Source organism: Thamnophis elegans, chromosome 3 (assembly GCF_009769535.1).
Source record: "Thamnophis elegans isolate rThaEle1 chromosome 3, rThaEle1.pri, whole genome shotgun sequence".
NCBI classification, from domain to species: domain Eukaryota; kingdom Metazoa; phylum Chordata; class Lepidosauria; order Squamata; family Colubridae; genus Thamnophis; species Thamnophis elegans.
In genome coordinates, this window is record NC_045543.1 from 33,953,141 (window position 1) to 33,969,312 (window position 16,172).

At 39.3% G+C, this 16,172-nt stretch overlaps 1 protein-coding gene across 1 annotated transcript; it reads left to right on the forward strand.

The window, feature by feature from the left end:
* Positions 1-5,830: 5,830 nt before the first annotated feature.
* On the forward strand, positions 5,831-15,949 carry SPATC1L (spermatogenesis and centriole associated 1 like). The gene is made up of 5 exons (XM_032212853.1): positions 5,831-6,026; positions 8,521-8,811; positions 10,458-10,769; positions 15,115-15,266; positions 15,623-15,949. Exons 1-5 carry the CDS (start codon positions 5,831-5,833, stop codon positions 15,947-15,949), a joined length of 1,278 nt encoding a protein of 425 aa, XP_032068744.1.
* The last annotated feature ends 223 nt before the right edge of the window (positions 15,950-16,172 follow it).

Here is a 16,172-nt window from a genome sequence, read left to right on the forward strand (position 1 = left end):
GAAGTGCCAGGCATTCAACTGGAGCCACTGAGGCTCTGGATGGACCAGGACCCCTGGCACAGGGAAATTTCCTCCCGGGGGATTCTCCAATGGGAAGAGATGGATAGGCTTACAAGGTTCGCGAACCAAGATCTGCAAGATCAATATGGTGCTATCAAAATCATTGCTGCCCTCTCTGCAACTACTTTCTGAAGGACCCCTGGGATGAGAGGGAGAGGAGGAAAGGCATAGAGAAGGCCCTCCGGCCAGTTGCACCAAGAGCATCAACTGCTTCTGCCCCTTGGGATGGAAACCTGGAGATGAATATGGGTAGTTGTGTGTTCGTTGGCATTGCAAATAGTTCTACAATGGGCCGCCTGAACCTCTGGCAAATCAGAAGGAACAGTTCTGGATGTAGCAGCCACTCACCATGGTCCACTGTGGCTCTGCTGAGCCAGTCAGCCTGATGGTTCTCCATGCCCGATATATGCTCTGCTCTCAGTGACAAGAGATGCCATTCCTCCCAGGTCCCCAGTTTCAATGCTTTGTGCCACAGCGCATGTGAGTATGTGCCCCCTTGTTTGTTGATGTGGGCCTTGGTTGCCATGTTGTCTGTTAGTGCGAGTACATGCCAGCTGCAGACCTGCACTTTGAAATGATGAAGAGCCAGGTGGAGTGCCCTGAGCTCCAGCCAATTGATGTTGTGATGCATCCAGCAGTGCTCCCCAGCCGAAGAGGCTTGCATCCATGGTCAAGGTCAGATGGACCGGTTCCTTGAACACTGATTCCTTGTGTCCACCAGAGTAGTGACAGAAGGACCTGGGGTGGCACACGGATCTTGAAAACAGCATCACTGGTTCCATTCCTTTGGTGTGGCAGAAGGTGTCACTGTAGTGCTTGGCGTGGAGACAAGCCCAGAGAATAATTGTGATGCAGGAAATCATATTCCCCAGTAGCCTGGACAGCAGCGCTACGGGAACACAGCGTGTCCTGCATATCTGTTTGACCAACTTCACTATGCTATCTCTGCGATCAATAGAAGCTAGGTGATTGCCGTCCCTGATCCCTTCAAGGATAGACTTCAGGGAGAACATCTTGAATTGCCTGTATACTAGGTGAGAATTTAAGAGATTTAGATCAAAAATCACTCTCCAACCCTCCAAACGTTTAGGAACAATGAAAAGATTAGAACAAAACCCAGATCCTTTCTGATCCAGAGGAACAAGCTCAATTGCTTGGATATCCAGAAGATGCTAGATAGCCTTCTTCATAATCTGTCACTTGACCCTGTTCCAAGATGGAGAGAAAGTCCTGAATCAGCTTTTGAGGTGGGAGAGGAACTCTAATCTTAGTCCAAATTTGACCATGTTGAGGACTTATGTATCGGACAAGATGGACTCCCAATAGTCCGCAAATAAGGCAAGGCAGCCACCAATCGGGTGATCCTGTCCCCAATCACTTACCCCAGTGGAAAGGTCGGCCGCCTCCACCATGAAAGAGCTGCTTACTCTGGGGTTGATATCTAGATCTATCCCTATGGTACTGCCTATCCGTCTGTCTGTCTGACCTGGGGGGGAAATGCCTGTGCTATTGTGATTCCTGCTCAGAAGGACAAAAGAAAACCTTCGAAAATAAGAGGCAGGTCATTGATCCGAATGTCTGGTCACCATGAGAAAAACTTTGTGCTTGTTTTTGTCCTCCACCAAGATGGGATCCAGAGAAGCGCCAAACAAGGACCCACCTGAGAATTATGAGAAAGCTAATCTCCACTTAGATTTGGCATCAGTTTGCCAGCCACGAAGCCACAGCAGTTTTCTAGAGGTGACCGAAGAAGAAAGCGCCCTGGAAGCATACATCAGCAGAAAATTGAGTGGCGGTGATTAGTTTGCTTACATCTTGCTGTAGTCTGACATCATTTGAGGGAATGCACTCCTGCATTTGGCGTAACCAAAGGTGGTCGGTGGTCCAATTGAAAAATGAGGCTGAGATGGCCATTTAATGGCACAAGCTGCTGCTTGGAATGTTTTGCGTAATGTTAATTCAGCCTTCTTGTCCTCAGCCTTCAAGTTATCTGCAATGTCCTCTATGACCAGGGAGGTGGAAGTAGCCAGTGCAGCCACTGGGGAATCAATGATAGACATTTGTAATGCCTGGGAAAACCCTGATTCCAGATTGTAAAACCTGTGATAATGACCTCCAGGATTTGGGAAAGCACCAGGGCATGCCCACTGATTTTTTACTACATCCAGAAAAAATTGTGAGGCCAGAATTTCCTTCTTCTCTATCTGTGGTTTTGAGAAAAGACCTCTGTCCAACTCCTGCTGTGTGTTAGGAACAGCAGCACCCCACAGCTTGGTGGTGGCTCTTGCTTTGCGAAGGAGGGATTTAAATAAAGCAGGAGAAAAAAGGCCAGTGAATGCAGGAGGATCAGGAGCTAGAATTTCCTCATCATCCGAGAGGTCAACATCCCTCTGACCCTCTTCCGCTAAAAGGGAACCCTCACTAGCAATTGATGGAAATGAAGGTCTCCAATCCTGGCTTGCTTCAATTCTGGGTTGGTCTAGATGACATCATTGGGTCTCACGGGATTCACGCTGCAAATTTGGTGGCTCTCTATGCTGCAGCCCCGAGGCTATCCCCTGACCTATAGCCTGTGAAATCAGCTGCTTAAAACATTCAGGGAGGTCAGGCAAGAGAGGAGGAGGGTTGGGGGGATCCAAGTCAGGTCCAGGTTGGCCTGCTTGAGGAGCAAGCCTGGTGCTATTCTGGAGATGCACCGAGCCTGGTGCAAGGCAATCAAAAGAATCTCCCTGTAAGTCAGCTGGATCCCCAGCAGACAGGGGAGGGGGGAAGAGAGCTCCTGTGGGAGCTTGGGGAGCAATGTGTGTGCCCAGCCTGAGGGGATTGCCTGCAGGGAGACCTGGACTGGGATGGAAAAGGGCTAATTCTGCTACCTCTGGTAAGTCTTTTCATTTCAGTCCTTATTACATGTTTGTTCAGAGCCTTGTCCCTGCGCTGCTCATCTTTCTCCACAGCCCTAGGAGGGTGCTTGCAGTACGAAGACCTTTTCTTAGTGCTCGGAGCTATGGGCCATGAAGGTCCCTCCCCTGGACTGAGGGCTCCAGAAGGCACCGGAGAGCTCGCCTCTCCGGCTGTAATTGCACCCGCCATCTTGTTGTCCCCTATGGCCACACAGTATTCACAAATCGTCAAATTCACCGCACCGTGGTCTTCACTGTCTGCCTCTGCCTTCCATAGCCATCACTGATCTAAACCAACCTCCATGATGGCAATCTATTGTTTAAGACGTCCTGATAGGAAACTTCTTTCTGATGGCTGATGTGATTTTGTACCTCTTATAACCTTATTCCACAGGAATATTTGGGATAGTCTGCCTGGGATTGGGTATCCAGAGATGGACAATTCATTCTTTTCAGGCCTCCTGTAGCTCCTGGAGTCATTGAAAGACGTGCCGTTGAAATTCAACAGCAGATGATATGCTGATTTGGGATCAGAAATGAATGGAAATAGATTCAGGCTTATTATTCCTATTAATGAGAAGCATCCCTGAATAAATTGAGAAATAATAAAAATAAAATGAAATACAATAAAGTAAAATATGGGTCTACATGTGATAGTACCATGTTTTCATTATCACATGCCCTATACGTAAGGTGACCAGATTTTCAGATTGGTAAAGAGGGACAACTTTGACCGGGAGGGGGGGGAGGGGGGGCTTGATTAAAAATTTTATACGGAGCAACAAAATTTTTCATACAAGGCAAAAATAGTATTGTAATTTTTTTTATTTCAATATAACTACAATTTACAAATATAAATTGTAACTGTTGCCAAACATCAAAATTTTGATCACGTGACCATGAGGATGCTGCAATGGTCGCTAAGTGTGAAAATGGTCACTAAGTGTGAAAAATAGTCATCAGTCACTTTTTTCAATGCCATTGTAACTTTGGTCACTATACCATCTTTCTTGCCACAGTCCTTAAGTGAATAACTGCAGCTGATAGGTTAGTAACATAAGTGAATCTGGTTTCCCCATTTGACTTTGTCAAAAGGTCACAAAAGGCAATTAAAATGACCCCAGGACACTGAAACCATCATAAATACGAATCTGTTGCCAAACATCAAAATTTTGATCGCGTGACCATGAGGATGCTGCAATAATCGCTAAGTGTGAAAATGGTTGCTAAGTGTGAAAAATGGTCATCAGTCACTTTTTTCAATGCCATTGTAACTTTGGTCACTATACCCCCTTTCTTGCCACAGTTCTTAAGTGAATAACTGTAGCTGGTATTTTGTATTTTGGGTAGAATCTTTGGATAGAAGAAGAGCCGAGGTGGCACAATGGTTAAATGCAGCACTGCAGGCTACTTCAGCTGAATGCAGTTCTGCAGTTCGGCTGTTCAAATCTCACCGGCTCAAGGTTGACGCAGCCTTCCATCCTTCCGAGATGGGTGAAATGAGGACCCAGACTGTGGGGGCAATATGCTGACTCTGTAAACCGCTTAGAGAGGGCTGAAAGCCCTATGAAGCGGTATATAAATCTAACTGCTATTGCTATTGCTATTTTTAAATAGTCTAAGACAATTTAAAAAAAGAATCCACAGAGAATAAATTGAAGTAAAACATTTCAAATTATTCCACACAGAATAAATTGAAGTAAAACTATTTTTTAAAATTCCATGCATAATATATTTCAAAGTATTGTGCATAGAATTTTTAAAAATGGTTTCACTTCAATTTATTTTGGATAGAATCTTTTTTTATATAGTCTAAGACAATTTAAAAAAAGAATCCACACAGAATAAAACTATTTTAAAAAATCCTATGCACAATAAATAAAATATTATTTTAAAATACATTAAAAAAATAAAAGAAAAAAACCCAGCTCACTTACCAGCAGGCAGGCACTCCAAGTCAATCTAGAATGATGTAGATGTTAATACAAAGAACTGAGCAAATTAAAATGGTGAAATTAGTCAGGGAAATATTTTTCAAAGAAACTTTGCCACCATTTTTTCCACATGAGCCAACCTCCAACCTCCGTGCCCCTCCCCTCTGGGAAATCCAGGAAGGAACACTTGCGACTTCTCTAGCCAAGTATTTCCTGGAGCTCTATGGTACTGGGTCATTTTTTCTTATAAAAGGAGGTAAAAAAGGCGGGGGGTGGTGTTCCATTTTCTTGCTTTAACCGTTTAATATCTTCAATGAAAGTACTGAGACAGAGAGAAGGATTAGACAGAGTGGCTTTTGTCTTGCCCCGGTTCGGATTTCTTAAGCAAATCCACTGGGCTTTCAACATGAAGCCAGAAAATCGGGACTTTTTAAAAACGCCCCGGGACACGGGACAAATTGTTATAAATCATGACTGTCCCGCTGAAATCGGGACATCTGGTCACCTTACCTATACTTCTGAACCACCAAAAAAAAAAAAAAAAAACCCAAGAAAAACAAAATCACTGATAAAAAGTTCTCTGTGAAGAAAGTCTGTAGTAAAAAGTGTTTCAGATTTTTCAAAAAGCCATTTTCAGATTTAGTCAGTGCTATTTTGAGACATTATTCTCAACATGCCATGTGACCAGGCCTCTTAGACATACTGTTCCATTCTATATACAAATCATACCTTGTTTCACAGCAGAAAGGCCAGTCTGAAAGAAAATGCTACAGAAGAATATCTGAGTGTTCTCTTAAGAACACATGACATCATAATTGTGTAGAAACATTCTAAGCTTCATAATTTCCTCTGAACCTCTTGAAACTCTGAGGTGACCTGTCTAGCCAAGGCTGTCCCTAATAAATTAATCCTTCCTCACCAGTGAGGAAGAGGAGGATGACAGAGGAAAGAGAGTGGATAAAAAGAATTCAGGAAGAAAATGCACATCTCAAAAATCAAATTAAGCTGCTCAGAGAAAATTATGAATTACGCACATTGTTGAGTCAGCAGTGTGAGAATAACAGTCAGGCCCAGTTCATAGCACCTCAGATTTCTCCTTCATATATTGATACTGGTTCATCAGTAAAAACAGGTAAGAAACATGCCAGTTAGCTTGTTAAAAGCAGTTGTTATATAAATATTGTAAATATGTTTCATTGTTTATCCAAGTTAATACATACAATTTAGTAATATCTTTGTGAATTCATCTCTTGGAACAAGACACTTTGGTCAAATCTGTATAATAGGAAGTATATTGGGCCAAGTAGGAAAGACTAAACATGATTTAAATAGGAGGATGACAAATTATCCTGATTTGTTCATTTATGAATGTGCATACATGCACATACACATGTTCAGGAGTTTCACAATTTTAATTTCTATGAGTTTTTACTTGCATCCCTGCATCCTTATCATAGTATTCATTTTCAGGGTAAACACCATTATAGAAAGCACAAAAATTGAAGAAAACATTGCAATCCAAAGAAATTAAGGACACAAAATAAGGAAAAGAAAGATCTATTCTACACAAAGAAATTGTATTTATACTTCCCATGTCTTACTATACTTTTCTAACGCGTAACTTCCTTCCCTCATACCTGTAGATTGGTTTATATATTGCTTTCTTTGGGCTTTTCGTCTCCTTCTTTTTGAGGACTATCACCTACTGTACATCCAACCACAACTTTTTTGGTTTTCTCTTCCTTTCAAACCATTTACTCTTCCTTCATATTTTGTGAGTCAAACCTCATCAAAATGGCCAAAATAATCACTAAACTTGTTTACTATTGGTCTCTCACTTTGGTATTCAATCAACATTCATTCAGCATCCTTTCATTCCTATGGTCCATGATATAACCCAATTGTCTTTAGGTCAACTGATACTTTCACATAAAACATTTTGATAAAATTGAAAAGGTGTAGTAGAACAGCTTTAGTACTAGCTATACTACATGAAGCATTTTCTGTGAACAATAACATTTTCTTTCATACTCATAAAGTTGAAATGTACCTTACAATAATCTTGTACAACCCCCTTTCTATCATAAGATATACTGCAGTACATCATATCTGGCAGTTGGCCATCCAGTCTCTCTCTTAAGGTCTCCAGTGAGGTAGAACTCACCACTTTGTGGGACAGTCTGTTCCTGCAGTGAGATCTTGTATGGTCCAGAAATTGAATTGGTCAATAAGAACACCTGGATCTCCTTTTAGACATTTTACTCTCAAACCAGTTCACCTAATCCTATACTGGTACCTTTCCTTTATTTCCCCAGTTCTACATTTCTTTCTGTTAAACTCTATAAGGTAGTCCCCATTTAGAACAGTTTATTTAGTGACTGTTATAATGGCACTGAAAAAAAGTAGCTTATAATCGTTTTTCACACTTATGACCATTGCAGCATACACATGGTCACATGATTAAAATTTAGATGCTTGATGGTTAATATTTATGATAGTTGCAGCCTCCTGTGACCTTTTGACAAGCAAAGTCAATGGGAAAGCCTGCTTTACTTAACAATCATGTTATTAAGTACACAACAGTGATTTACTTACCAGCTATTGGAAGAAAGCTCATAAAATAGAGCAAAATTCACCTAATAAACGTCTCACTTATCAACATAAATTTTGGGCTCAATTGTGGTCGTAAGTCAAGGACTAGCTGTATTACTCATTCCAACACACTGTTCAAATCAATTCAGTTATATTTGAATGTTCTCTCTTTCTTCCAAAATACTAGCCATCCCTCCCAATTTTGTATCATATACAAACTTGGTAACTTTTTATTTCGCCCTTAGTTCTGACAGAAGTCCATCAAGGTCTTGCAGAAATCTGATCCAACCCACTTGTTGCTATTTTATTTTATTAAGGAATATCATAAGGCACTCTTGCCACAAGCTTTGCTATGGACCAAGTACACTGCATCAATGGCATTGTTAGGCTAGTAATAATTATTAGCAAAATTTGCTTTATCAAACCCATCCTGGTTTTTATTAATTGTAGCTTCTTATTTATGTGCTCAACATGCATGTTCCTAGACCTTGCTCTTCCGGTTGGTTTGCTCAAAGGGCTTAGGCCAACTTCGCTCCCTCCCTCCCTCCCTCCCTCCCTCTCTTCTCTCTCTCACACACACTCACACACACACACACACTCCCCCCATTCTATGCAAAAATGTTAAAAGCCCCAGATAAAATGATGATAATAATTGCTTGTAGTAATGTCCTTGCTTTAATACGATGTTCAGTTGGGATACAAAAGTCACATTCAGTATGAAAAATAATTCAATACTACTTATTGATGTTCAAGAAAGTATGTTTGGACTGTGAGGATTAGATGATTTCTGCATGCTTTCTGGGTACATATTTTGAAGCATTTCAATCAGTCCAGATAAACCTGTTATCTGAGTCAATTTTCCAAGGACAGGTCTATCAATAGACATCATACTAGATATGTTCACTGGTAATGTTTTCTAGAAATAGCATATGCTCTGATGATGTCAAAAAGTATTTTGCTAAATCATGTCTAGATATGTACATGACATACATGACATCCATGTAACTATTTCTATTGTTTGTTTTTCTTTTCAGCTCAGTTTGTCAGAAAAGATTATAATTATTCTCCCCACATCCTTTCCAAAGAGGCCAACATGTCATATCCTAGCACCCAGTCACCAATTAAATTGTTCCATACTGATCCTGTTACTGTTCAATCTAGAAATGAAGATAGAAAATCTGCACACATCTCAAATATACCATATTCTACCATGCCTGGAAAACAGCGTGAAGAACCCACAGACATATCAATGTTAAGGAAGTCTTGGGCTACAGATGGTCCTTTCCCTGGTGGTGATAAGGTTCAAACATTTCCATTTAACGTTGGTGAGAAATTATATTTGATGCCAACACTTTATGTGTATATTTTTAGGTACATGTTTGCAGAGTTAATGGGATAGAGTTTGTTCTAGAAGCATCTGAATGTTTTCTGTTTTCAGTCCATTAGAACAAATATATAGTGTAAAAGTAATTACACGAGTGACTAAGTTCTATCTGTGGACAAATCTAAGTGTCAACTGCACAACTCCTTATTTTAGTTGCAGTTTTTTAGATCTTCATGATCCATTTTAGAGATGAAGTCACCTAAAATGTTAATATATTCCAATTATGGTTGCACAATAGAGCTGTGTAACAGATTTAACATACTAACTGTGATTTTCAGTTCCTTATCTAAGCTTTCATCCATAAATAAACTTGCTTAAACAGCTTATATAAAGCTACATCTAGAATATTCTTTCCTTCGATTTGGAAATAGCTTTTTGAAGGTCTTCTTCATCATTTTAAGTAATATTGGGCATTTAATTGCTTATTAATGTAATAAATTTTAGTAAACAAATATCAAAAGCAATGTCCCGATGTTTTAGGAAATTTTTTGCACCCTTTATTGTGAAAATTATCCATTCATTCATATTTTGAACTTTTTAAAAAAAGTCATGTTGAGATTGCACAAGAAATTGGAAGACCTTACCCCTCAAACCTTTTGTCATAACTTCACAAGATTTAAACAGTCAACACTCAAAATATTTTTAATGAGTCCTAATGAAACTGAAAAAAAAACTTGTTCTCTGTTACTAAATGGAAAAACACAGAGATCTATTTGATTTAAGATTTTGTAAAGAAATCTATCAGATGAAGAAGAAATCACAGCATGGAATTTCTCCATTAGATGATTGATTATGTATCATCAAGTCATTTTCAACTCCTAGCAACTACAAAGATAGATTTTCTTCATGAGGTTTTTCTCCATGATATCACTTCCATTAGACTGGGAAGTCTCTAATAGAGAAATATGAGCTTTGTGCTACCGTGGCACGACATAACCGCGAACGTCAAAAGCATGCCGACAAAACCGCGGCGCTTAAACCGTGATGTCAAAAGCGCGCCGACAATAGCGCGCCGACAACAGCGCGCCGACAACAGCGCAATTTAAGTTAAGGTAAGGTTTAGGGTTAGGTTTAGGGTTAGGTTTAGGGTTAGGTTTAGGGTTAGGTTTAGGGTTAGGTTTAGGGTGAGGTTTAGGGTTAGGTTTAAGGTTAGGTTTAGGGTTATTTTTAGGGTTATGTTACGGCGCGCTTCTGTCAGCGCGCTGTTGTCGACGCGCTTCAGCGCTCATTTGTCTCCGCGGTTTTGACAGTGCGGTTTTGTCACCGCGCTTTAGTTACACGCGCTTTTGTCATATGCGCATTTGTGGTGGAACCTTGTGCTACATGAACTGCACACTGCACTAACAACAATTTCAACAAGGTGAGCCCCCCCCTCTCATTGCACTGTAATTTAAAGGGGAGAGCAGAGGACACAGCCTTTATCAAAGCCCAGATTATTTATGGCCTAGCTATTCACAGAAGATATGGAGAACAGTGAGAGGAAAATATTTATTTGGGGCTGATGTGCCCAGTAAAAGGAATTTCTATAATACATTTGCTGTTTTATTACTCTTTGTGTAACCTGGTACTAAATCTGCTTAACTGCAGCTCATTACAAAACAGGACTCCTGAATCCAAAAGAGAAGCTCAATTCCTCAACATTGTGGGCAGAAGAATCACCTTCTTCAAGGACACTCAAAGAGGATGCCCAAACACAGATCACATTTTCTAACGATGTAAACATCCCAAAAGGAAGGAGTCCTGAGAAACAGCCCTATAGCTTAGGAGGTAATGCTCTGGACACCAGCATAGACAAAAACCAGCCTGAATCGCAAGAGATGCCTCGGAAGAAGAGAGTCTGGTTCTCTGATTCACCTGCTACAGACAAGTCAAGGAAGTTCCATACGTTCTACCTGAATGGTAATACTGAGACTTTGTGGTTGTTTCATGTTGCAGATGTTGTGAAGCGAAACCCTCAATCCCCCCGCCAAAACATTTTTAGAGTTTTCACACCTCTGTGTGTGGTATGTTTGTGTGTTTGCATAACAGAATAAGAAATTTGAGAATTTAAATATGCTAATATTTGTATTACTCATTATAAATATTTATTAATTAAATAAATCTATATAGTAAAACTACCGAGCTACCCAAAATAAACTCTGGATGGTGAAAACAATAAGAACACAATACAGAAAAAACAACCATTTAAAATGATAAACTACACTGAGGCACCAGTAAAAACTCACATCCATTCACCAACCGTCCATGTCAGATATATAATTATTTTGGTTGCTTTTTAAAATGTATTATGTATAATTTAGGTATACATAAAATGCTGCTTCCAGAAATAAATAGGAAGTCATGCAGCTTTTCTTACTCATGCACTTTAATTCATATTGTCCTTAGTACAGTATAAAAATGATCCCTCTTAGGTACTTTTAATATATTGCATTATTATTACAGAGCCCCCAAGGACATTTCATTTCCCTAAAACACAAACAAAATGTAAAAAAAGGATGACTAGTAACAATACTAGAATACTCTGTAGAGCTGTTGTGCAATGCTTTTTTCCCTGGTCTTTTTATGCAGGAATGGTCCCTAAAATATTCCATTGTTAATTTCTTTCTCTCCTCTCTTCCCATTCTAGCATTTACAATTAAAAGTCAAATAAATAGTTTAGTAAATGTAAACTGATGGCACACATACCACTTTTCCCCTGCATCTTAATACAATACAATACAATAGCAGAGTTGGAAGAGACCTTGGAGGTCTTCTAGTCCAACCTCCTGCCTAGGCAGGAAACCCTTTAAGAAATGCTGAATTTTTTATAAACTCCTTATAGTCTGACTTTTATTTGGGTCATATCAGGAGTTTGCCCTTCTGGGGAAATGCTATGATGGAAAAGTAGTGGCTTTCTTTCTGCTATCAGTTATATTTTATACCCAAACAAGCAAGATCTGACCATTGTTATTTCTTTGGATATCATGGAAGCTTATGATAAGCTGATTGACAGAATTATTAAGTATTTTGATAAAATATGGCTTTTTTGCATTTTGCAAAAAAACTGAATAAATATATATTTATTCATAATTAATTAGAATAACAGAGTTGGAAGGGACCTTGGAGGACTTCTAGTCCAACCTCCTGCTCAAGTAGGAAACCCTATCATTTCAGACAAATGGTTGTCCAATCTCTTCTTAAAAACTTCCTGTGTTGGAGCATTAACAACTTCTGGAGGGAAGTTGTTCCACTGATTAATTGTTCTAACTGTCAGGAAATTTCTTCTTAGTTCTAGGTTGCTTCTCTCCTTGATTAGTTTCCATCCATTGTTTCTTGTCCTGCCCTCAGCTGCTTTGGAGAATAGCTTGTCTCCCTCTTCTTTGTGGCAACCCCTGAGATACTGCTATCATGTCTCCCCTAGTCCTTCTTTTCATTAAACTAGAAATACCAAATTCCAGCAACTGTTCTTTATATGTTAATATAATAAATGTATTTATATATTTATTCATATATCACATAATTTATTATAAACAATATATATTCTTTCTTATGTTGAAATGAATGCTAAAAATGTATCTGATCTCCTTACTTCTTAAATATGATTTAAGAGTTGCTTTCTTGTACATTAATAACATATTATTAATGAGAGCCAAATTTGTGTAGTGGTTAAGCTGCTGGTATAGAAACTGTAGATCGTACGTTCTAGTCCTGCTTTAGGCATGAAGGGTAGTTGGGTGACTTTGTGCTAGTCAATTTCTCTCAGCTAACTCACCTCACAAGGTTGTCATTGTGAAGAAAATAGGTGGCGGGATCATTAGTCACATATGCTACCTTGAGTTTATAAAAAATAAAGACAAGATAAATCAAATAAATGAATAAATAAGTATTACATTTCAGTGAAGTTAAATATAAACTAGTTTTTCAAGCAGATAACAGACCAGAAATTATCACCACAGTTTTTATTTAATAGAAATTTGATATTTATTCTGCTATATAAACAAATATAAATGAATTCTGATGCCATTGGGATCCAACATGTTAAAAACAAGAAAAAAGTTAAGGAAACAATTGGTCCATTGCTGGGAGAAAGTGGCAAGAAGGTGACAAGCAACAGGGAGAAAGCAGAACTATTTAACTCATGTTTTGCATCTGTCTTTACACAAAGGGATAAAACAGTCCAACCTATCAAAAACAGCACCACAAAAATCAGATTAGAAACACAAGTTGAAATAGGGAAGAAAATGGTAAGTGAGCAATAGCAATAGCAGTAGACTTATATACCGCTTCATAGGCCTTTCAGGCCTCTCTAAGCGGTTTACAGAGAGTCAGCATATTGCCCCCAACAATCTGGGTCCTCATTTTACCCACCTCGGAAGGATGGAAGGCTGAGTCAACCCTGAGCCAGTGAGATTTGAACCGCTGACCTGCTGATCTAGCAGTAGCCTGCAGTGCTGCATTTAACCACTGCGCCACCTTGGCTCTTGACAAGTGAGCACCTGTCTACCCTAGACAAGTTCAAATCACCAGAACTGGATGGATTACACCCCAGGGTTCTGAAGGAACTGGCAGATGAGATCTCAGAATCACTGAACTATATCTTTCAGAGATCCTGGAACACCGGGGAACTACCAGAGGACTGGAAAAGAGCTGATGTGGTTCCCATCTTCAAAAAAGGAAAAAAAATAGATCCAGGAAACTACAGGTCTATCAGCCTGACCTCAATACCAGGAAAGATCCTGGAAAAGATAATCAAGCAACGAATTAGCAAACACCTAGAAGCAAACAAAGTAATAGCCAAAAGCCAACATGGGTTTGTCAAAAACAGATCATGCCAGACTAATCTTATTTCATTCTTTGATAATGTAACAAAATTAGAGGACCAGAGGAATGCCGTCGATATAGTTTACTTAGACTTCAGTAAGGCATTTGATAAGGTAGACCATAACCTACTACTAGATAAAGTAGAATAATGTGGGTTAGACAGCATCACCACCAGATGGATTTGTAACTGGCTGACCAACCACACTCAACATGTAGTCCTCAATGGAACTGCATCTTCATGGAGGAAGTATGCAGTGGAGTACCCCAAGGCTCTGTTTTGGGCCCAGTACTCTTCAACATCTTCATCAATGATTTGGATGAGGGAATAAATGGGGAACTCATCAAATGTGCAAATGACACCAAGCTGGCAGGAATAGCCAACACTCCAGAAGATAGGCTAAAGATACAGAAGGATCTTGACAAACTTGAACATTGGGCACTATCTAATAAAATGAAATTCAATGGTGAAAAGAGTAAGGTTCTACATTTAGGCAACAAAAACAAAATGCACAGGTACAGTATAGGTGGTACCTTCCTCAATAGTAGTAACTGTGAGAGGGATCTTGGAGTCCTAGTGGATAATCATTTAAATATGAGCCAGCAGTGTGCAGTACCTGCCAAAAAAGCCAACACAGTTCTAGGCTGCATAAACAGAGGGATAGAATCAAGATCATGTGAAGTGTTAATACCACTTTATAGTGCCTTGGTAAGGCCATACTTGGAATACTGCATTCAGTTTTGGTCACCACGATGTAGAAAAGATGTGGAGACTCTAGAAAGAGTGCAGAGAAGAGCAACAAAGATGATTAGGGGACTGGAGACTAAAACATATGAAGAACGGTTGCAGGAACTGGGGATATCTAGTTTAATAGAAAGAAGGACTAGGGGAGACATGATAGCAGTGTTTCAATATCTCAGTGATTGCCACAAAGAAGAGGGAGTCAAACTATTCTCCAAGGCACCTGAGGATAGAACAAGAAGCAATGGGTGGAAACTAATCAAGGAGAGAAGTAACTTAGAATGGAGGAGAAATTTCCTGAAAGTTAGAACAATTAATCAGTGGAACAGCTTGCCTCCAGAAGTTGTGAATGTACCAACACTGGAAGTCTTTAAGAAGATGTTGGATAGCCATTTGTCTGAAATGGTATAGATTTCCTACCTAGACAGGGGGTTGGACTAGAAGATCTCCAAGGTCCCTTCCAACTCTCTATTGCATTGCATTGCATTGCATTGCATTGCATTGCATTGCATTGCATTGCATTGTAGTAAGACTATTATGTGCTCAGGATTTATGGTTTAAGTAATTTCCACTCTCATTCTCCTTCAGTATTAATGTGGAGTATTTTTTTAATCTAATAAGGGAAAAGTTCATTACAGAGAGGCTATTTCATAGAAGTGTTTTTGGCTTCTCCTAGCTAAGATCATGTCTATCTTTTTCCTCTAGATTTAGAAATTGCTCAAAACAACAAGAAAAATGGGCGCATTGTTGGAGAGATTGCTTTCCAGTTAGACAGGCGTATTCTTGCACATGTGTTCCCTGGAATCACACGGCTCTATGGATTCACAGTATCCAATATCCCTGAAAAAATAAAGCAAGTAAGTAATTCTATCCCAACACTTAGAGATAAATGGATATTTTTGTCAAGATTGTAGACCTAAATAAAATTTAGAGGTCCAGCTTTTGTGCCACCTGGCATTATTGAGCAAAAGAAGGTAGCCTCTTAAGGTGTCAAAGAAGAGAATTGCAAAGCTTCAGAGTTGTATCAGGAGATTAGCCAACTTAAACAGAAAATATTACAGTAATAGTACTATAAGAGCCAATTCACAAATTTAAAAAAGCCTGTACAATTGTCATTTTTTTCTTTTCTGCTCCTATTAATGTTATATAAAATTGAGGCTGATTTACACTTCCATAAAATATTAACCATAGATATATATCTGACAATTCTTAGGTCTCCACGAGATCTTTAGATGGTTCTCTAGACGAGAAAAAATATCGAACTATAACCCAGCGTTATCGTAACCTGATTACCCGCTTGAAGAAAATGGGCTACCATACTGATGTCCACCCAGTGTTTAGTGAATTTCTTATCAACACCTATGGCATCCTGAAGCAAAGGCCTGACCTCAGCTCTAACCCCATCAATGACAATCCTAATGATCTCAGAAAGATGGTGATAGACATTGTCCCAGCTAAATTCCTTGGCGATACCTTACTGCTCTTGAACTGTTTGTGTGAACTTTCCAAAGAAGACAACAAGGCCCTTTTCGCCTGGTAGTGCCTGCTGCAACGTCCCCATTTTTAATAGAAAGAGCACCTAAGCACAGCATATACGTAATAAAGAATGCTGCCAAAAGAGGGTGTGGGATAACACGTGTATGATTTTTTAATTAAGCTGTGGCTGTCCAAATCACTGCTTCATGTTGTATGTAATTTGGTTTTGGCAAAGTTTATATTTCATTATATTTTTGAAAAACTGGTGCTGAATTGATAATGTTTCA

Excerpts from the sequence above, each read along its gene's own strand:
- SPATC1L (XM_032212853.1), top strand. The coding sequence starts at position 5,831 with ATGACAGAGGAAAGAGAGTGGATAAAAAGAATTCAGGAAGAAAATGCA. Across the intron at positions 10,770-15,114 it reads CCATACGTTCTACCTGAATG|ATTTAGAAATTGCTCAAAAC; the intron begins GTAATACTGAGA and ends TTTTTCCTCTAG. Across the intron at positions 15,267-15,622 it reads TCCCTGAAAAAATAAAGCAA|GTCTCCACGAGATCTTTAGA; the intron begins GTAAGTAATTCT and ends GACAATTCTTAG.